This window comes from Gallus gallus, chromosome Z, assembly GCF_016699485.2.
Source record: "Gallus gallus isolate bGalGal1 chromosome Z, bGalGal1.mat.broiler.GRCg7b, whole genome shotgun sequence".
Lineage (NCBI taxonomy): Eukaryota > Metazoa > Chordata > Aves > Galliformes > Phasianidae > Gallus > Gallus gallus.
The window spans coordinates 61,708,947-61,732,605 of NC_052572.1; the positions used below are offsets into that span (position 1 = coordinate 61,708,947).

At 36.7% G+C, this 23,659-nt stretch overlaps 1 protein-coding gene across 2 annotated transcripts in view; it reads right to left on the reverse strand.

Moving 5' to 3' along the window:
- Positions 1 to 268: 268 nt before the first annotated feature.
- The window catches only part of RASA1 (RAS p21 protein activator 1), a 61,526-nt gene continuing 38,135 nt past the window's right edge, over positions 269 to 23,659 (reverse strand). For both annotated transcript variants that reach the window (XM_424907.7, XM_046905700.1), the window contains exons 12-25: positions 22,741 to 22,828; positions 20,145 to 20,222; positions 18,175 to 18,332; positions 17,814 to 17,890; positions 13,998 to 14,170; positions 13,645 to 13,804; positions 13,322 to 13,464; positions 12,433 to 12,548; positions 11,277 to 11,363; positions 8,483 to 8,550; positions 5,153 to 5,241; positions 4,230 to 4,307; positions 2,869 to 3,003; positions 269 to 1,137 (exon numbers count right to left, since the gene is read on the reverse strand). In XM_424907.7, coding sequence (XP_424907.5) covers positions 1,054 to 1,137; positions 2,869 to 3,003; positions 4,230 to 4,307; positions 5,153 to 5,241; positions 8,483 to 8,550; positions 11,277 to 11,363; positions 12,433 to 12,548; positions 13,322 to 13,464; positions 13,645 to 13,804; positions 13,998 to 14,170; positions 17,814 to 17,890; positions 18,175 to 18,332; positions 20,145 to 20,222; positions 22,741 to 22,828 — 1,534 coding nt within the window. In that variant the 3' untranslated portion in view covers positions 269 to 1,053. The remainder of the gene's footprint in view (positions 1,138 to 2,868; positions 3,004 to 4,229; positions 4,308 to 5,152; positions 5,242 to 8,482; positions 8,551 to 11,276; positions 11,364 to 12,432; positions 12,549 to 13,321; positions 13,465 to 13,644; positions 13,805 to 13,997; positions 14,171 to 17,813; positions 17,891 to 18,174; positions 18,333 to 20,144; positions 20,223 to 22,740; positions 22,829 to 23,659) is intronic.

Consider the following 23,659-nt stretch of genomic DNA (forward strand, 5'->3'; position numbering starts at 1 on the left):
AGCTTCTGTCTGTTATACTGCATACCAGCATGGTAGTACTGTTCTGAGGATTCATACTAAACACTAAAGTGATGCTACAAAACTAAACTGACAGTGCACTTCAAAGTACAACCATGTAAGCACAGAGGAGAAAAAAATCCCACAGCAGCCAAAATTAGCCAGTTTTCATAGAGTTATCTGCAGCTTGATTTATTTTAAAAACTTACTTTTCATGTATAAAAATAAGATTCACGGTAGACTTACAGTACACAAAAGACCAACCAATACATATTTTATAAAATGGTTTAATGAATGCATGCATGTCTCATACAATGATCAATAAATTTACTGAATTCAAATTATTTACTGTTGTAAACATTTTACAAAAGCATTGTGATTTATCTGGATATACAGTCCTTGATGGAAGAACTATTTCAGACTGAATCAGTGGCACATCAAAAAATAAAGCTGACAAGATCCATTCTGCATATTCTCTTTCAACATGATTCCAGCGAGAGAAACAGCATGGTATAAAAGTGTACAGTAAAGATTGTTTCTACCATAACATCAAATTCTGGAAACTGTAAATACAAGTTAAAGTGGTTGAAACAGTCAGAAGTCATAATTATTGTAACCAGTCAGAAATTACAGTAAGAAATGTTATCCAGTTATATGTAGTTGTCAAGACAAAACATTTCTTTCCTTGTCAGTTGATATTTTTTTTCCAACAAGACAGCAAAACTTTGGCAATTAGAGGTGTTGAAAGTAATTTTCAAAGTTCAAGACACAGTCACAGCATTTTCTTTGCAGAAGGTGAACTGTACACCAAGGCTCAGAGGTTGTGAAAACTGTTTCCAAGTGGAAAAAAAGTGCAAACATCCTGCACAGATAGCTTAAAAAGCTGCTGGTACAATCATTCGCCAACAGAATCTTTGTTTTCTTTTTGCATAGTTCACACATCACTGGGAATGTGACAGGGTGTGCTATTTTTGGCAAGAGCAAGAAGAAAGTGATACTGGTGTGAGTTGCCATGTCGGGCATGCTGGATCCATGCAGAATTCAGGTAGAGGGCTGCTACCTGATGTTATTAGACACTGAATACTGATTTTGTTTTTGTTGAAGCAGTTCTGTAATAGCCAACAGCTTCTTAAGAACGTGCTGTAGAAGAAAAATCAGTACAAGAATACATTATTAGCAACTAGAAAAAAAGTCTTCATTTGCATTTTCAACGGCTCTGATTCCCCAGTTAATAACACAGTATTTCAAAAATGGAACTTGGAAACAACACTGTGAAATTTAATCACCGCATGCACTGATCTTGTTGCTTTCTGGTTTAACACAGGCTAAGAAAGTGTACTGCCAACATACTGTTGGATGTTCAGACTTTCTTCTTTTTTCCCCCCACTATGGTAGAACTGTTTTAACTAAAATGGGGTGACCATGAATGATTAGGGCACTGACAGGAAAAAAAGGGAAAAAATGCAGGGGACTTTCGCCAATAGAAGAAACCCATGTGGATAAATTTGTCCTCTGATGTAGAAAGTTATTTTTTTGCATCACAGAAATAGAACTGCATCTCTCATCATCTTGTATATTACATTTTTCTAAACATCTACCTTGATTTTTTTTTTTTAACATATAGTATTCCACGAGAGGCTTTGTGAACAAAACAATACTCGTTTGTACAAGCACATGAATATAGTACTGAAAGCTTCTTCTGTGCTGCCTTGCCAGCCCTGCCATTATTCTGGTGCTGTTTATCAAGAGTACCGGTTTCAGTGACTGAATTATGAGCTTGAACATGATGGATTTTTTTCTCATTGTTGAACAGCTGGATTGCCCTTATTAACCTGGACTAGATTTGAGCTGCTCTTGTTAAAAAGATCATTTCAATTTCTTGTGCTTTTTGTTTAACCTTATTACTTCGGCAGGAAAAAAAAACATGTTGTCATGCTGTGCAAAATCATCACACAAGTTCTTTCCTCTAGTTTGGAAAAAAACGTACTGCTGAATTACACATTATTTGAGTAAAAGGGTTCATCTGCTTCCAGGAGAATCCACCATAATGATTTATGAGTTTAAATTAAGGCCTTGAAAATATTTTTTTTTAAAAAGGTGATTACAAGAGAGTATTTAGAAACAGTGGAATTAATTATCAATCTCCAAAACTTCACCTATAGCAGCTGCCTCTGCCCTGAAAAAAAAAGGCTATTTCCTGCAGAGCACCATGTACTAAATGTTACTGTGCAGTAATTAGAAACCGTTACTTGAGATTCACTGTAATTAATAGACCAAAAGGAGATGTATCACTACATACATTATCCCAGAAGTCTACAAAAGTAATTTGGAGTTGCTCCCTTTTATGTTTTGTAAAGTTGTTTGTTACAAATTAGTCTGTAAGTTTAGCTACTTATAGTAGCCCTGCTTAAGAGCTGGACAGACTAATCATAGTTTATAGTGAGTTTGATAGAAAAGTTTGCCATGTGTGTTTATCAGTGTGCTAGAAAACTGGGAAGCAGAAATAAGGTAGCATTAGAAAGCTAAGGAAAGCAAATTCCATTCAGCTGAAAAGAGCAAGACCATTAAACCAACAACCTAGAGAACCTGTCATGAATTTTGTGGACTTAGGCTTCCTCTAGAAATTAAGAACTTTCTCCATAACTGTGAAAAAACATCCTTGTTTTTATTTGCATAAAGCAGCAGCAGCTCACAACTACAGACTAACTGTTTGGCCTTCATAGCTAATAAACTCCTGGTGATAAGCACATTTTGAGATGTTTATCAGGTATAATACTCTCCAGAAGTACTAAAAAAGAATCCCAACACTGCAGAATAACTTGAGATACGCTATTCATACCTCTGGTTTGATTGTTAACCTTTCTAACTTACCTGCATTACACCTCGCTCATTACTGAGTGTCCGAAGCTCATCTGAGTGTGCCACGCACATCTCATGCAGGGCTGCCAGATCACGAGATAGGTCAGTTCGAGAGTGCTCTGTAGTGTCTGGAAGCTCAGGGACATTCTTCAACAAAAGCAGTGAGAGTAGATTTAAAGGTGGTGAATAGTCAGGTATACAAGAAATAATACTATTGCTGTACAAATGGCCAATTCAATTGTTTTACACTGCAAGGAAGTATGGCAATATTAAGTCTCCTGAAGTACTACTTCTGCCCACGTTTCTTCCTCTCCAATATAAGCAATTTCTATGCCTGCTAGAAGGGTTCTTAATAATAAATCTGGTGTTGCTGCACTACCACTGAGTGAAGAAGAAACTACTAGGGATAGAGACTCGACCTCCCAGTAAACAAGGAACGAATCCATCCATTAAGTGCCCTTTTTAATTTAAATAAGAGAACATCAGCAGCAAAAAATGGAGCAGAGTTTGTAATTAACAAGTTACAGACTCGTTAAACCAATCCTAAAACAGTAATGTTGTGTTTTAATTACATGAATCCACCCGTTATTCTCAATCCAGTTGTTTTCAAGCAAATTGTTTTGATCTCACACAAACTCTTTAAAGACAACTGATGCATCATTTTCTACAGAAACTACATTTGAACCAGAAGAGGTGACATATGGCAACCTACCAGTGCCAGAGCGCCAGAGAAGAATACTCATTTTTGAATCCCATCAGAATATTCTAAGATGTCTTTTAAGTCACTTTAAATTAATCAGTTCAGGAGGGCAGGCACATATCCTTCATTTTTAAAAGAAATATTTGTTTTAAAAGAGCTCCTACCATGAGCTTATAATTCCTGTTACAGCTGTCATGCAAAAACAGTTCACAGTAATACAGCAGTTCTTGTTGGAGACTGCAATACCTAGAGTGCTAGCACAGACATCTGGGAATGGTAACTGAAATGCACTGGGTTTTTTTGAAGAGAGATTTCAATCTTTGCTAAAATCTATGTGATAGATTAAACACAACAATTTTTTTGGTTTAAGATATGTTTTTAAAGGTTTGTGGTTTTGGCTGAAGTTTATAATTGTTATGTAGATATTTTAGCTTCTCACTTCTATAGAGGTGCTAAATGAATAAAATCTAATGACCTCTGATGGTTTTAGCGCTGTGTGACAGGACACCAATCTGAAGTTTTAAAGATGCAGAAGACAAATTTTATTCAGTAAGAAGCATTAAAAGTCACCTGGGAGCTGATACATTTTTGCTCTAGTCCATTAAAAGGGTACGGAAATTTTCATTTACGGTGTGGCATGTAACTTCCAGTGAAGAATTTTTTAACCACTTACCCCGAGTTCATCTAGGAACATGATCATGCGGTGTTTGTTGCTCTTGATGAATGGATTTACCCCTTCCATGTATGGCTCCTAGTAATTTGTAAGAGTTTCCATTAGATTATTCATATATTCATTAAATGTATTCATAAAAATACATACTGGCATGCAATCTAAGATTTCTGACACATGCATGTTGGAACCAACACCTAGCCTCAATAAACAAATAATACTTTCAAAAAGCATAATCAAGAATGATTGCAAATTTACAAGACTGTAAATTTTGAAGTGTGATTTTTAGTGATATTTTCGTACTGCATGTGTGACAACAGAACAGAGTGGAGGAGAGGGCACAGCGCAGTGCTAACTGCCTCTTGTGCCTGCAGCACTCAGTCAAATAGAAACCCGAGTGCATTATACGATACATACGGTTGTACTGTTTGGCAAGTAAAATGCAGTGACTGCCAGTAATGTTCCAGCCTAACTACATGTGTGTGAGCCTGAGAAGACATGGGTTTTTTTGTTTGTTTGTTTTTTGAAACTAAGCAGACCTGGCAAGCCAAAAGGTTGGATGCCCCTGCTCTACACCAACCGCAGGGTTTAAGACTTGAGTGGTCTCAATTTGAGAATGAATTATATACAGAGATTTCTGCTGAGTTTCCTGTGTTCTCATAGCATCAGTACATAGAGGCATCACACATTAAGACAAGTTTCTAGATCACCTCCTCCCAAAACAGTATGGCCTCCCTTCCCAAGTTGGCCAGACTACTACTGCTCTGCTTCAGATCAACACCCTGTTCAGTTCCAAACAAAGACAGAAAACACTTCAAGAACTAGGCCTCCATGCTGACGAGGACAAACAGGTCAGGTGTCAGGCTCTGCGTAAAGAAATAGCAACAACGCAATTCTAGGTTGTTGTGCGTGTGCAGAATATTCACCTTAGCTCCAAATTCAACCAGATTTGCTAAGTTCTGCACAGACTTGGCGACCAGCGTCAGTGTTCTTGCAGCAGTAGGGGAAGGAGAATCTGATAGGAATACAAAGTATAGTTACTGGCTATTGCATACAGAACCAACACCAGCCAAAAGAAAGTAAAGCTCTTCAGCAGCTTGTGTTTTTAATAGAATTAAAAGCTTTGAATGTTACAACAGAGCAGTATGTGGAAAATGGTACCTGGTGAGGTAAAATTTACACTGCTTTAGTAATTAAGTCCACAAAAACAAATATGAACATGTGCCTTTCCTTTACTATTTTTATACTGAAGAAGTATTCCAAAAAAACTTTAATATAATCAGAGTTATGTGAAATGAGAACCGTTTTCAGTAATATGAAATAGTTCTGCAGAAAGGAGGATTACTTGCTAAAATATAAAAAAGAGTTTACACTTTTCCTTATTTGTGTATACCTTCCTAAGTGGCCTCTTAAGCATCATGCAAGTTATACTTTAAGTTACTAGCACCAGGAATATAGAATAAACATGGCATGCTATCCTGGCTTATATTTCCATGAAAATACACTTAACTGTACTCAATATTGCACTTAACAATTTACATTAACCTCAAAGTCAGTTAAAACTTTTTCTAGAAGTGACAGAACCAGGTGCATCTCTGTTTCCCCCACATTACAGGAAGTGGCCTGGTCAAAAGCCAGGTTTTCTTGTTTTCAGAATTGGCATATAAATTCAAAATTCTCTAATTCTCTGTACGTGCAGTACGTACTGTTTGTGCCCATCTGCACCTTTTTCTCTGTCTTCCTGCCCTCCTGCTTATTAATCCAGCAATTCACTGAAAATAAGTTCTATTTTTCTCTTGCGTAGCTGGAGTTTAGATTGAGCCACTCACTGAGCAACTAATGCCAGTTGTTGACAGTATCTAGTGTTAAAGTGCAACTCTTTGAAGAAACACTGCTGGGTAATCTCAGTACCGTGCAATCCAGAACATCAAGTCCGCTGAACCAGTGTAAACATGTATATTATTTCAAACAACTCCAATATGTTTGGAGCAGAGATTATTTCAGGACAGTTACAGAGGGTATGACTCGCTGCTGAAACTGAACTGTAGCTATACACCCAGCCTTCAGGATAATTCTTTCTCATTATGGGAAGTTGAGGTATGTTAGATGACTTTGCTCCCAAAGAAGGAGCCTCCCCCAGCACTTCTTTTTTCCCCCAGCAGCTCTAAAAGCTGTGGCTATGCGTGTGAGTTTATCTTAGCAATAGTAAAGAATATTAGCTGAACTTATGCACAGGACTTTAAGACAAGCTTAAAAGCAGTTACACATTTTGATACTTTCAGTTTGATAGAGCCCTTCTTATTTAGTACATCAGAGTGTAAAAGAGAAAACATGCTACATTCTCTGAAAAATTAAGAAGAAAGGTTTCATGTATCCAATTTCTGATTTCCTCTTATGTCCAAATCAGCATTTTAATAGTAAGATCAGAGGAGGAGAAAGAGCCATGGCTCATGCAAGTTATGCATCCCCTACTCTGGGGTTGTCTTTGCCAGAATACATGGTGACAAATATGAGGTACAACCTATACAAACATTTAAAAACTGAGTTTTAGTAAAATATTTTTCCCTTCAGCATTTCACACCTTTCCTTTCTTTTTCCTACACAAGGAATATAACAAAACTTCAGTTTTAATTCCCCTCAATGCATCCTTTTGTCTAAAACATACACATACATAATGCTGTTCCATCTTAAAAATCTCACCTACATCTGTAAGTTATGAACGTCCACAAACATTCCTAGGTGACTGCAACAGAAGCTTCACTACAGGAAAGTCCCATGCCAGCTGTGTCACAGGTGGTCCCTGGTGTGTGCCAGCATCTCCGTTTCTCCCAAAGAGCTGGCTGGGAGAATGTTACCTGATGCTGGCCAGCCCTGCCATGGCTCAATTGTGCAATCCTGCTTTTGCAAACAGGAATGTTCCCCTGCCATTGCTATAGTTACTACCATAGACGTGTCCTACCAAGAGAGCAGCAAAAATCCAGGATAACTAAAACATGGTGAGAATATTCACTTGAGCAAGTTCGTGAGAACTCTCTTATTTATGGCCTGCAAGTCAAATGAGATTACTGTCTCAAGTCCATGCATCCCATATTTTCTATATGCTACCCCTCTCTCTCGTCTTTAAAATTCCTAATTTGAAACTGACTGCACTTAATGAATAAAAGTAAAGACTTCTACAGTGTTTGGCAGCTATCTAAGCAGCAGATTCAAACCAGAAAATCACTCCTGAATAACTAAGTGCGCACAGGTATTCCAGGCTCTGCAGACACTTCCACAGAATCACACAATCACCAAGGTAGGAAAAAATTTCGAAGATCATCCAGTCCAACCATCTACCTATCACCAGCATTTCCCACTAAACCACATCCCTCAGTACAACATCTACGTGGTTCTTCAATACCTCCAGGGTCAGTGATTCCACCACCTCTCTGGGCAGCCTGTGCCACTACCTGACCACCCTCTCTGAGAAGAATTGTTTCCTAAAACCCAGCCTGAATCTCTCCTAGTGCAACTTGAGGCCATTCCCTCTAATCCTATAGTTAGTTACATGAGGGAAGAAGCCAAACCCCCACCTCTCCACCAACTCCCTTCAGGTAGCTGTAAAGAGCAATAAGGTCACCTCTGAGCTTCCTCTTCTCCAGACTAAACAATCCCAGCTTCCTCAGCCGTTCCCCATACGACTTGTGCTCTAGATCCATCACCAGTTTTCATTGCCCTTCTCTGAACACGCTCCAGGGCCTCAATGTCTTTCTTGTAGTGTGAGGCCCAAAACTGAACACAGTACTCAAGATGCAGCAGCCTCACCAGTGCTGAGTACAGACTCCATAGATCTTTCATAGCTCTTGGACAGACTCGATATCTATAACTCTATAGATCTTGTTCACATAAAACATATCATGAAGTTCAGCCATGAACTTCAGCACTGCACTGTATTCAAAGTGAAACCTGAAGATCACACGTTTAATTTTTCCACAATGCTAGAATATACTGCACATCACTAGACTTTACTCTGCAATGTGTTATTAAATGCAACAACACATTCTTCTGGAGTTTAAAATGAGACACTGGAAATAAAAAAACCATCTAGCCTTTAAGGGTGAAAAGCACATGCTTACCACTTTAGGGGAAAACATGGATGTGGATTACATGAGTTTGGACACTCTTCAAAAACCTCCTAGTTTGCTATGTTAGACACTAAAGTAAATTCATGTCTATTAGTACACAACGCGTGAAATTGATCTGAAGCATATAGTCACCTGAGATGATATTAAACATCCTTGGGTTCAGGATAGCGGGACAAATCAGTCGAAGAAAAACAAAGCCACTGAAATCGAAAGAAATTTGTATTTTGTTTAATAGTAATATTAACGTAAAATTGTGTAATCTTGAACAGTTCAAGTTAATGTGGAAATCTTTTTGAGACAAACAACAACAAATCAGCCTGCACTTTGTGAATACGGTTGTTAACTAGGAATGTCTTGGTATGACTTCAACTATGATAAAAGCTGGAAGAGGAGGCATACTGATTTCCCAATTAAGGTGGGTTGCTGAAACCAATTGGGAAGAACTTGACTGTAAAGTCACGTGAAGCTAAGCTAAGACCACACTGGATTCAGAAATAAGCCCCTGGTCCCCTACCATCCAGAGGTTTTCCATGGTTTCCTACAGAAGGCATAATCCTGCAGCCTTTGACTCCCCGAACCAATGCAAGGGCTGCAGGAGTGCAAGGGCAGAAGGGAGCCTCTTTTGGCAGCAACACAGCCTCCAATCAGCTTAAGCAGATCCGAACCCTGATGACAGTATGCTGTAGTAGAAGAATAGCATGGGATTTGCTATGTTCCTCCCAGAACTAATTTGCAAGCTGAAGAATTTGGAAGAATTTGAAAGCTGAAGAAAAGTACTAGGAACTCATTCAAGATATACTCAAAGCAACTTCCAACTATGATGAGAAAAAATCTAATTTCCTTCAGAAGCAGAAGTAAAAAACATCTAGCTCATGTCAACCTCAATTCTTACTAACTGCTCTAAGATGCAGTTACATAAAGACCAGCTAAGGTGATTTACATCATCCTTCATTTTGCTTGGACCAGCAGACTGTTTTTCACTGTAACAATAACAAAGCCTTAACTGACAAGGGAGGGAAGGGGATGTCACATAGTCTTGCTTGTTGTTGAGTGCAGAGTGACTAACATTTGTATTACTTGGAAATGATGCATGGGTTATTGGTAAGGTTAATATATCTTCCATATATCCAAGACATCTGAATTCTAATATATACTTGTAAGGAAGTTTCTCTTTCCTTCAAGAACCACAAATTATGGGCTGGTAAAACAACAGTCCTGGACCTCAGTGGAGCAAATAAATAAATGTCTGTGATGTGAACAAAAAGATACGAGGAAGTATGCAATCTTGAAATCATGGAGTATAGACTAATCTCTCCTAAGTGTCTAACACTGAAGACCTATGAGGTATGAATCCTGCTAATACAGAAGACTTGGGGCTTCCTACTCTGTTCACCTTGTGTTAATAATGAGTCAGTACTGACATAGAGTTTTGAAAATCAGGTATAAATGGCAACATTTTCTGAATGAGGTAGCTGGTAAGCTACCCAGACATCTAAACATTAGTGTTATAAAACAATTTCCTTCACAAAAGGCTGCAACATTCTAGTGAGAAGTTGCAGCTATCCATTTGTGAAGACTAAGGTCACAAGAAGGAGATTCAATATTCACAGTATTTAGTGAAGGCCTCTGGGAAACTTAAAATGTAAGCTGCATTCACCTAAGGAAAGCTATATGGTTCTCTGGAGCTGATTAAGAAGAGAAGGATGTCACATTTCCTGAGCTCTACAGCACTGCAATATGTCAGCCCTTCAGAATAAGAGGGGCTCTCCTAATAGGAGCAGCCCTGATTTGAAGGCAAAGCACTACCATAGTACCCTTGATTCTGTAAGCCAGGGCTATGAGTGTCAAAATTAAAAAAAAAAAAAAGGGGGGGGGGGGGGGGGGGGGGGGCAGACAAATCCTCTGAAAATCTCTGGAGGAAACCAGAGGAACCAGCCAATTGGAGGAAAATCTAACCTCAGGAAATCACAATTGCCAGATACTGGGGAAGGGGGAAAAACGCAGGAGGGAACTTGCCCATAAGCTCAAAAACTAACATTTAGGACACACTGTCAAGAGCACATCTTTTTTTGGACTGGCAATATGCAGTTAGAGGAAGGACTTGTATATTGCTTTGGATTATGAATACAAATTGAAGTTTTTGTACTTGGTGTAACTTCAGAGGAGTCAAGTTGGATATGTTCCAATGTGGCAAGGCTGGAACAGAAATGAAGGAATACTAATACAGTATAGAATTACATGCTTTCAGAAATCAACACTGTTAACAAGAGTGACTGGCATCAGATCATGCAGCACCAGCAACTGGGAGCTCTCTCTAATGCAGAAAACTAAATACCACAATGCAGACAGTACCTCAGTGAAGTCTAATGACAGCTGGATTGCCTTTATGAGAAGATTTCACGCCATGCTGGTTCTGCATTTTAAGGGGCAGTGGTCCTAACCTGTGTGGGTTTTCTTGAGTAATCAACATATGCTTACATAAGTGTAGCTGAGTAATGTCTTTTCAGGTGGCATATGACAGGATCACAATCTCCAGAAGATGCTACTCTCTACAGGTATCACAAAGACTAAAATATTCCTTTGAGAGAAGTTTTCTTTTTTTTTTCTCCCCCAGCATGAAAACAGGAATCACTATTTTAGTTGTAAAACTTAACATAATGCAAGTATATCTGTAGTGAGAACTATTAAGTAAAGTCATCCTGACCTCTGTACTACAACATTTTATTCTGGCAAAGCCCTATGAATGAGAATCTTGCAAGCTCATAATCCTTAATTGGGATATCATGCCTCAGTATCGTAACTACCTTCATTTATCTATATAAGTATTATAAAGTTTTGTCGCAGAGAAAAATAAATTAAGCACACTGAAGCTTGTTAGAGATAAGACTTTAAAAGATTACTTCCAACACAATGACACATAACTTACCTAACAACTCTGGTTCTCATGGTTGTATTAGCAGGCCACTTGTTTTGAACAGACTTCTGCAAGCACCCATAAATATACCTCAATGTCCTGTAAAAACGGTAGCTAATTACTCATCATGTAAAACTTAGAAAATCAAAAATCTAGTCAGAAAGGATCCTGACCAACTGCCTACTTGATGCAGAAATGTTATCAATTCCAAGTCTGTAATTTAGACATTTAAATTTAAATTAACTAATATAATTGCTCATTAAAAAGTATACTTATAAACTAGGAAAACGTTTTCAATGACATACAATTCTATTCGTGTAGGTAACATTAGATGTGCATTTATTGTTTTATAACCACATTGTTTATTAAAAAAAGGACAAATTTGATGTTTTGATTCATTTTTTACTTTTGCTCTTTTTAACTCAGCAGCAACTTTTCTCTCCATAAATAAGGATTACATTTTTAATGGTTAAGTGTCTAAGCAACCACAAAATTTATCCTTTCCAATAAACTGTGGTGCTTTGCATTTGTTGAGAACTGCATCACAAATTAAAAAGAACACACCTTTTAACCTTGCCAACACTACCAGAAAACAAACATTTCTGTTATCTACAATTCAAAGAGTTTGTTTGCTTTAAAAGCAAATGATACAGTGAAAGCAAACTGTTAGTACTATCAACAACTCATTAGATGGTTCAAATCTAAAATAGAACACAGAAGTTACACTGGCACTTATAAAAAGAAGGAAAAAAATTAGCTTCTGCACTTCCTTGTTAGAAATAATCATAGCATATGATAATAATACTCTCTCCTTATATTTTTAATGTACTGTTAATAATTCCTCGTCTGGGGAAGCGAGAATTACAAGAACTTGTAATTAACTTAAAATTGCCTTCTACCCTCTTTTAGGAAACAAGACATTGATTATTTTTGTGCTTCTTTCCCTGAAAAGCAAGAAGCTTTTGTAAAAAGGCACTATTTATACCTGAAAATGATGTTTTTAAATCCTTCTGTATTCCACTGTACAAATAATCCTGAAGATCCTACTAACTCTCAACAGTCTTGATTGATTAGCAGAAGATGAACCCATAAAAATACCATTTTAAGGTGCAATGTCAATCACATAAGCAGGAATTTTCAAATACAAATCAGAAAAGTGCCAACTTACGGAGGCAGTATCTCTGCAGCCATGAATATTTTCTCTACCAATTCTGAAAGTATACTGAGTAGATGTGCCAAATTAGTGTTTACATCTTCATTCTTTTCTAGTTTTGAAGGATTTAACTAAAAAGAGAAAATGATTAGGTTTTCTCTCCTACCAGAACAACGCAGTTTCATAATATTACACCACAAGGATTTCTTCAAAGTAAATTAAAAAGTCTGCTACAGTAGAAATCTCAGACTCCTACAGAACCCCCACATCTGCTTCAACAGCTACCCAGGAGATCAGAAGAAGCAGTGGTTCTAGTATATTATGCCTTTAGTATTTAAGATATTTCACACTATCCATTCACCTTGACCCTTTCATATCTTTTAATTCAAAATTCTGAAGACTACCATCCTTTCCACAGTGAAGTTGCAGTAGAACAGAGAAGTTAGGAGAATCATGTAAAAAAACAAACAAACAAACAAAAAAAAACAATTCCCCCCAAAAATCAGCAGGATCAATAAGAAGCATCAGGGAGTTTAAAATCAGAACTGAAGTTCAGAAATTGACCTGTATGATATCTTGAGCTTACTAGAAGCTATTCAGGTCATGCTGCTCAGTAACTGCTGCAGAACAACCTACGTTAGCTATAGAATAAATACCTAACTTGAAAATTGTGAATTTAAAAATTTAGCACTTCAAAACTGCTACTATGAATATTGTACATGGCAACATCTTAAAAAAAAAAAAATGAATTCAGATTCTGTATTAATCATGTAAATAAAGCTTTGTTCTGAGAAATAAATCAATGTCTCTGAAGCTAACATTTAATCCAAACATAAAATAAAAGAGCCAGTAGATGACTGTCTCAACAAGCCAAGATATTAAAAAACATAGTTCAAGGTATCACCTCACAGGACTGCTTGCTCTCCATTATCTTTAATATAGAGTCTTTCAGTGCATGGTGAACAAAACGTGTTGCTGTGGCTTTCATATACTGCTCCATAAGTGTACTTGCTAAAGTGGTAGCACGAAACAAGGTAGTAGCTTCATCTGAAAGAAAAAAGAGAGAATTAAAAAAGTGAGAAAGGGAGACAAAGAGCAGAGAAAAAACTGCTGCATTTATGTTTCAGGATATGTTGTAAATAAAGATGACAAAAAGGAAGACACCACAGCCCACTCCTCCCTACCTGCCCACAGTTTCAGTAAACGTCAGTGTAAATAGTACAATACCTTCCATGCTTATTTCCCTGTCATTTAGTGTTCGTAACAACAAGGACTCAAGCTTTTCATGAAGAAAAATCTTCAGTAAAATGCCAGCCAACAGTGTTCTATCCTGTCCACAAACATGTGATAAGGCATAGACTACATGAAGTTCTTTCTGGAGTACAAGCTGAAAGAAAAAAAAAGAGCTTATAAAATTTTAGAAACTTACGTAACTATTCAGCAGAAATTGGTGTCATACTATGTAGAGTAAAATAGATGTCACTATAAATATAATTCAATTGTGTAAAGCACTAACATTTGTCTCAAACAACAAAGTGAGTTTTGACAGGTGAACTAAGGAAAGTTAAACCATTTTATACCTCTTTAAACTCACTGTACTCCTCTTCCGGCATGATCTTCTCCATAGAATATCGTGCTCGAACACGCAGAGATCCTGGCTCAATACCCTTTAATGGTACATGGGAACTGAGTTGAAACCACTCATCTGTTGCGTGTCCTTTTTGTAATCGGCTTAATTGGCAGCGCATAAATACTTCAGGAAAAAAGCATTATTCAATTAATTTACCTCCAGCAAAACAGTGCTCATATCAAATAAAATAACTATTTTCACCACATGCCATCTTGTTTCACCAAGAGTATTAATAGTAGCAATCAAGATTTTTGCCAGCAGTAAATTAGCAAGCTCTCTATTCACTGGTTTAGAATATTCCTGGGAAGTGGAAATATAAAGCAGTCTATGAGTAATGCATAAACACACATTCAAGAATGTCACACAGATACTGACATTGTTTCCTTTGTAACACCCAAGCAGCAGATAAATTAAGTCCTACCCTGCAATTCCAGGCAGCAATAAGAAAATAAAAGCAGATAGTGTCTTTTTTTTTTTTTTTAACCAGTCTTGGGCTGATATCATCATTAGGCTTATTTCTTTACCACTTTCTTTTTACCATCATTATAGTGACACTACTGAAATTGCTCACATTACAAGACTCCATACTGTTTTTCTTTTTTTTTTTTCAATTCCATTTCTGCAAAGTCTATACAGTTTCCAGAATTGTCAGCAGTTCCAGACTTTCCATTGCCCCAGTACTGCAATGTTATCAGGTTATCACCTGATACTGGAACAGAACAGCGTCACATTCATAATGCTCACTTCAGGGCACACCAGTTGCCTAATTCATGCTCTTTGGAGCTGATAAACTCCTATAAGATAATGCATTCACATCAGTAAAGTAGTTGGAAAAATAATTCCTCATCTTCTATTTATTACCTTCTTGATCTTCTACTTATTACCAGTGTGGACGGGACCACCATCCCACCAATCAACTTTCCAAGAATATTTCTTCCCATCAAATCTTATATACTGCAGCTAAGCAACGTATTTTGTTCCTTTGGTTGCAAATGTATGGCATGTGTCATACATTGGCACACTGATAGGGACAGTGAAATACAGGATCTAGAATCATTTACTTATTTTTTCCAGTGACTACAATCGTATTTTGTAATTGCAATATTGCCTGGAAAACAGGGGAACCTCTAGCCTGCCAGAGCAGACTGGAATAAGTCTAGTTTCCAGTTCCCACTAGTTCCCAGTGTACATTTCCCAATTCTGTGGCATGACAGTGACTTTTTTTTCCACCTGGCTTGCAACTGCATAATATAGACTATCAGCTTCAAAACCAACATGTGGCACTTCTGCAAATAAGAACCATGCTCAGAAGGAAAAACAAAGGCTAATACTGTGTTTTTACAGACTTGCCTGCAAGTGCTGACCTTTATAAGAAAATGTTTAGTTTTTCCACCATTAACTAAATGAAATTAACCAACTATTGCAGAGCTAATCCAAATCAGAACTTCCACTACAGTTCAATGACTGAGTGGTACTGCCCTGACAGACTGATTGCTTCAACTGTCTAATCAAATCTGAGCATCCTAGTTTTCAGTAGCAGCAAACGAAGTCTAAATACTAGGGCTTTATTGTATTTTTGTTTGTTTCTAAGGCATTAATACATACTTATGCGAATAAATCCTTGTGCAAGTTATTTAGTTCCTCTTCGGTAGAGAAACAAAAAAGGTTTGAACAGAAGTGATACTAAACTCCTTAGTTAAACTGGTAAAATACTTTTACAAGGCAGGAGTATTACAATAATTGATTACTTTTAACAGACAAACATCTAAGTAAAAAACTTGAGAATTCATGAAGCATTTTAAAATACTGAAGAACAGCCTTCATGCTCTTATTTTAGTATTTAAAATGAAAGAAACAGTGGAAGAAATAATGCAGTGAGACCCATAGAGATTACTGGACCTTCAATCTGCTTACTACAGCAAAAGTAATAAGCAGGAAAGCTGACTTAACCAAATAATGGGGAAGAGGAACAGTACCAGAGTCACATGGATCCCATTTCAGGGCAACCCACATTTAGCAACTGCAGCTGGGAAGCAAAATGTTCATGGAAGAAATGAATTCTCTTGCATTATTCAGGCAATACATCCTGGTCTATTAGATAAAATCTGCTATTGCTCATTTATTTCCATTTTTAATAGGGCAGAGATGCATACTAATTCAACTTGATTTTGTCTAATCCTTATCCCCAAATTAAATTACTGTTGAGTAATGCTGTGAAGGGAGCTAACTGCAGCCAAGTAACTCTACCCCTAATTAAACCTATCACCTCCCAGCAGCTTGGATGCATCCAAAGCCAACATAATATCCTTAATCTGGACAAAGAGAAGGAAACGACAAACACAGTTTGAAAGAAATTAAAACATTCAATTCATGAATTATCATTGCAATGGTTCCTTTGCTGACTGAACCACTGCGGTAGCTAGATAATGACTCTTCTACTCAAGTAAATATAAGAAGAGCACAAGAACATGAACTGTGATTAAAGGTGTTCCACCTGTCAGAGGGACTATATCTTTTTCCCTCCTATTATACAAGAATTTTTCCAGTCAGAGGAAAGACAAAGTTTTGGAATTGCATTCGGGAATCTGGAATTGAGTTCTGCAAGAGCATTCAATCTGAGTAGTAATTCTTCTACTTTTGTCACAGTCTCCCTACAAATCTCTTCTTTGAAAAAAATCACAAAATTAACACAGAGGCATAGATAACAGGCTGATAACACAATATATGCAAACTGAAACAACTGCAATACATTCTAAGTACTCTGCCAGGCTTTAAAACAGGCAGGTCTGAACAGAGTGGAAAAAAAAAATCTTGGAACAAACTGAGGGTGGGTGGGGTAGTTCTGCACTGAAGGCAACAAACAAGGAGGAGGGTAGGGGCTGAAGCTCCTACAGAGCAAGACAGCAGATGATAGTTTGACTAGGAAAAGTTGTTTGAAATATGTTATGTGTGTGAAGGGAATTGACCATAATCTTTTTGTTTTTAATAAAGAAAAGCTGAGAAGCCATGCTTTTCAAAACGAGTCCTTTCTTTTCTAGAAAGCTGATATTGCCTTATCAGCTTGCTAATAAGTTGCTGACACACACAGAAACATATTAACGACTGAAGATGCAGTTGTCTAGTTAACATGAAAAAACTCTTGTGAATTCCTGTAAAAAGTGGAAGAAAATATGGATTCTTTCCTGAAGTAAACCTGAAGTTATCCTCAGTATTAAGCCTAGAAGTTGTGCAAGGAGTGAATGGAGATGATGTGAAACAAAGAAAATGGCAAAGACTCTCAAGGTATTTTTGATTCATTTTTAAATGAAGTAATACATTTCCTCCCTTACCTCATTCCCAGTAGACACAACAGAAATATTAAGAAGGAATTCCATAAACACATACTTAAAACAGATCAAAAACATTAACTCAGTGAAACAGTATTTTACTGAGCGGACGATTACTGACAGATTCTCTTTTGATCTTCCTTTTTTGTAAGCACGGTCACTACATCACATAACAGCTATTCTAAAGAACAGCTAGGAAAGCCAGGAGATACTTAGGACTGGATTACCATGCATCCTAGTACTAAAAACCATGCAAGTCCTCACTGTAAAAACATGAATGCAAAACCATTAACAGACATCCAAAACATACAAATACAGTAGTGTGGCAGGCATAAAAACACACTTAATTCTCTTGTGATAATGTTTCACAAGAGCCATGAAAACTGCACAAAGAATCCATTGCTGCAATATATATGCAACTTTAACAGAAAAATACTTACATATATCTGGATCTTTACTTTTCTTTGTTTTGTTACTAAGACTTATCTCAAATCTATTAATATCAGATGAAAGATCACTAGGAGAAAAGACAGAAAGCCTCAATTAATACAAATTCCAGTTGGCTGGCATTTAACCTTAATCTAAACTCATTTCAAACCTGAACGTTCATTTAAAGCCAAAGACACACATTAACAAAGATATTTACGTGCTTACAGAAAATCTGCCCAAACATTCATGGCTAAAAAGCTGCTGCTGTTTAACCACACACGCAGTATTTTAAAAAACACAAGCAAAACAGTATACTGTTAATAATCTTAAATGCAAAGCATCTTAGCTGAATTCAAAAACAGTAAGACTTACTCAAAAACAAATTCTTCTGACCACACAGGATTCTGCCCTTCCCTGATATGTGTTTTGGCTACCTGAACACTGTTCAGGTAGATGTTACAGTATGGATTAGTAAAATGCTTTACTGGGAGCGTATGAGCTTCTTCTACATGCAAAATAAGACTGCTGACCTGAAAAAAAAAAAAAAAAAGAATTACTCCTTTTTGCTGAAACAAACATTAAAAACATTAATATTTCTTTTTTTCTCCATGCGGAGGCTTAATGTTAACTTATGAGTAGTGATTACAAACTATTACTATATAGAAAGGGCAAGGAACAGACGTAATGGATCAACATTTTAACAAGTACCAGTGACAGAATAAAAGCAGTATCAAACAATTACTAAAAACAAATCTCTGGCACCATATTTTTAATGTATCCTATGTTGTTGTTAGTGGTGGCTTTTATTTCTTTAAACTTATCTCTAGCAGACATTAGGATTTGTAAATTCTAGCTTTTCTATACATAGAAAATTTTACAGAAACCAAAACCTGGCATTTTGAGTAAAAACTACACATGGTCCCAAGCAGAACGGCTTACCTTCTGCTTTCTTAACAGGATACAGAAAATAATGTGCAACACATTATAACCAGTTTTCCCCCTAAATGAAAACACGTGGTCTGTAATATGGACTCTCAAGATTTACAGCAATTGGTAACCCCATCTTTCCAGAAAATTAGAAGTGAACTTTCTGAAATCTTATTTATATCAAGGAAGACATTTTGATCTACTTTTGTAGAAAATTCCAAATAACATGTAATTCATAGCTCACTCCAACATGTACTGATATCAGCTGATGCCAAATATAGTAAGAACAGGAATTACCTGTATTTAATTCAGTCAACATTTCCTTCAAATTCAAATATTCAGCAACACAAGTTTAAGTTAAAAAAAACTAAAAGAATTCCCATTAGTGTTTGTATATTCCCTCAGAAGACTGACCATGCCATAGAAGTCACTATTCTAAACATCAGCAGGGTCTTGCTTTCCATCACACTTTGCAAGCATGCAAAGTAATTGATGAAGCATGTTTCTCAAACTCTGCTTCCTGATATAATTTCTGTAATAAAAATGGAGGTGTTTGGTTTTTTTCTGTCTTGACGACTCAAATATTTTTCACTTTTTTCTGTTCTTCTCCTTTATGCAGAAAAGCATTTGTTTTTGGGAGGACAGAATTAATTCAAACTGCCACCCTCCTTGCTTAGCTTTTGCAGCTTGCAAGCCTCCTATTTCACCCGCCAGCCCACCTGTGAATTCACTTAACATAGTTATTTTCTTCGGAAGTAGTCAGTGTTCTTTAATGCTAACTACTGAACAATTCTGTGTGTCCTGGAAAATGTATTTCTTTTTCCACAGTAATTACTTTCACTGTTCCCAACATTCAGAATTCTCAGGGATTCTTGAAGTATATTTGTTACTTTCCAGTCATTACAAACTTGGTCATAAACGACCATCAGTCCTCCATCTCTGTGACAAATTCTGGCCAAAGCAGCACTTTCAAGAGGCCAAGAAATTTTAAGCCAAAAGCACGGTTCAGCACATGCTGGTTACTGAAGAATGAGTAATGCCATTTGAACAAGCATTTTGTTTACATCTCACAAAAGTCTTTTTTTTTTTTTTTTTTTTTAAGTCTGTCACATAACTTAAACTATTAAGTTAAACAGATAAGAAGTCTGACTTTATCAGAGTTATATGACATCATATATATGACGATTATAAATTAGTATCTAGCGTAGTATCTACAGATTGCATATAAACACTGTTCTTTATGCATACAGATAACAGAACCGAAATCATTCTGGTTCTACATAACTTCAAAAAGGAAAGTAAGGATGGGCAGAATTTACTACTATTGAAAGGAAAATTCATCTGTCAATATATCTGCACAACATAAAACTTTACCCCCAACAGAGCAAAACCCTTTAACATCTGTACAGCTTCACCTGACGTAGACGTTTGTTTGATGTCCCTGGACTGGTTTTTCTTAAACTGCAAAACATCTGCAAAGCTTTCATCCAGTCCTAAGAGAGAAGGATGCAGAACAGTGTAATAAGGCAAAGTCAGATACAGCTTCTTGCAGCAGACTAGACATCTAAAAACGTACATTAAATATCTGAAGTATTCCTCAGCTTCAACTTTTATGCCATTCCAAATATCTAAATTTGAATAATAAAGCAAAATTCTTATCTTCAATAAGCAAATACAAATTAAGGATTTGCAAATCAGAAGCACTGTCTCTTTTGGAAATATCAATCATTGTTAATTGGATATACACAGACAGCACGACCTTTAACAAATTTCCAGGCTAGTAACATTACATTGAATTGCAAATGGCATATAAAATGAAGCAAAACCTGCTTACATCTGAGAAAATAAGTTAAAAAGACAAACTGTGCTGTTTTTTTTCCCTCTCAATTAAGCCTGTATTCCTGCCATAATACTACGTATAATTCCAAAGTAAACTAAACAGCATTTACAGAGAAACACTGAAAAGAAGGATATCCTACATCCTTCTTTTGTCTTCTCACAGCCTGATATAGTAGAATGGATGGATGGATTCCACTTTAATAAAGAAAATAAATAGGTCACCTAGGACCAAATTGACTGCAAAAAATTTGTGTTTTTCTTTAATTATTATATGAATAAGCTGCGAAGAGGCACCATCACCTCCACAGACCTCCTCTGAAAAAGCTGAAGGAAGTTCCTAATATAAGAGCTTTGTATGGGAGTCTTAGCTTTAGAAGACAGGACAAAAGGTGCGGCTTCTTTCTCGTGTTCCTGTCCCACAACCATCGTATTCTGAACTGCTGTTGCAACGCTCAAAATGTAGGTTTTGATCGATTGCATTCTAAAGACTATCTCAGAGATCTGCCGCCAATTATTCTCAAAGTACAATTTAACAGTCTCATTAAAAAAACCCACAATACTGTTTGAATCTTATCCTTCACCATATGTTCCATACATCAAAAAAAAAAAAACAATACAGGAGCATCATCTACGGCAGCCATTCTTAGCTAGACTACTTTGAATCAGTCTTCAACTTTCTAAACCTTCCACAGAAGGAAAAGCTTCCAAATGTGCAGCACGAAGTTTTAGTGGCTTGTTTCTTTATTCTGAAGTAGTAGCAACTAAAGAGACAAAGGCTTCCTAAATACAGTGAATTAGTAAACACTTTGTACACACAGTGCATCCCTAAACTCAATCAGAACAGGAAACCCTATCTTCTGAAACGCCAAAACTTACGGCAGTGAGAACAATGCACCAATAGCACCATTCTTCTACATTCAATTGCGTTTTGTGCAACAAAGACAACATGTGACCCATTCCATAAGGTGGCTGCTTTGATATCTATCTGCACTATAATCATTTTTTCCTTATATATAAAAAACTTAGCCCTCTATAAAATGTCAGACAGTAAAAAAATACACAATATTCTCAGAACAGATCTATGTGAGAACTGATGCACATGGACCAAAACTGTATTACTAACAGAACTGTACTCTGTAAAAAATACCGTGTGTTAGACTGATCAAAATCAAAAGTAGATTAAATCAAACCATTTGGGGAACATGGCAGGATGTTTTGCTTTCTACGCATTCTTCTTTTAACTTCTAGAACTCACGAGACACTGGAAATGACAAAAATGAACCTACACGTTCATGGTTGTAGAAATTAATGCATATGCTCTCAATGACTGCATGCTGCTTCTCAGAGATGATACACTGAAAGCTGTGTGATAAACATCACTGCAATATTCAGATGTTATCCCAGTGACCTTCATAAGCTTTTGACAGTTTAACAAGAAAATCTGTTCTTTCCTGTGTATACAGCACTATAAGAATACTGAATTTATACTGCCTACTGTAAGTGCTCTAAAAAGCTTTAATTCCATTCACATTAAATCAAACGGAAAGCCTAACTTCTAATGCAACATGTATATTTCAGAATTGTAACCTTAATTAATAAGAGCATTGTCTCAATTGGCACTCTCCTGCTGGTAAGAGGATTTCAGAGCATTAAGCTCTACAATCACATCACTTCTCATGTGCAATCAGGGCCCAAAACTATGAAAAATTACTGATTCAGGAACAGGAAAAATAACTGTGGAAAGCAGTCATTCTTATAATTTGGTCACTGGGCACACACAGATGTGCTGTTGTTTTATTTCACATCAGGAAAGTACTCTTGAAGGAAAAGTCTTGGAGAGCAAATTATTTTACTGTACTGAATTATGCCAGAAGTTGTGTTCTGCAAACTGTACAAAAGAATGTAACCTAAGTTCATTCCACAGAACCGGAACGTGTCTGAAGTAAAAATCCCCAAGTACAAGTAACATAGGTACTGGATTCCCAACAATAGTTTTTCCCTCCTGGATCTCCTCCTCCTACATCATAACACTGGCTGGTATAAACTTAATCACTATCTCATTTATGGTACACACGCTTCCTAGTGAAGAAGGACAGTATCGCTGAACACTGCAATGCCAACAAAAAACAATAAATCACTTTAAGAATTATATTTACCAACAAAAGCTCTCACCTGTGCTTGTTCTGGAGTTTCGCCTGCAAAGTAAAAGATGTAATGCTCTTCACTAAAGTGCTGAACTACTATCTGAAAACAGTTTGGCCTTAAAGATAAACAGAACAAAAAAAAAGTTTTATTCATCTTCGTAATTTATGGTATTTATTCACAGACACCTTCACTTATTAATCTCAGACCAGACACTAGGAAAAATTTCTTTACAGTATAAGAATGGTCAGACATTGGCATAGGCTTCCTACAGAGGTGGTGGATGCCCTATGCCTGTCAGTGTTTAAGAAGCATGTGGACAATGCCCTCAGTAATGTGCTTTAACTTCTGGTTAGACCTGAGGTGGTCAGTCTCCAGGATCTCTGAAGGTCTCTTTCAACAGAATGATTCTAGTCCTGGTGTGCCAAAATTTACACTGAACTAACAGTTTTCTGCTGATTTTGCGGAAGAAATATTGAACACAAAAAAAGATTTGTTTTTGCACAGAGACAGGAAAGACTATAAAAGAATATTCTCAGGTATTTCAAAATTGCATTTTTGCTTGAACATATTACTTTTAAGAAAATTATAGCACAGCTGTTTTGTTTCTGAGCATGAAGAGACTTTTAGAATGTTTTATACTGTATAAGAGAGTATACTGACTTAGAGTCAAGGCAGTAAGTAATCACCTTGGAACATGAAAGACTTGTCACTAAGATCTATTCCCACAAACTTTTAAAAACAAGCAAAGGTTCAGCATTAGTTCCCAAGCAATTAAAGACATATTAAGGATTTGTTCTTTTAGCATTTCTGGAAATACTACCATAAGAAGTCCCCTACATGAATGTGCCCCACAGGTCTCGTGACCAATAAAATGTTTATTGGGTCACACACCCATCATCTGACACATACCTCTAAATCTCTACATGGAATTATGGTGTCTTGGCCA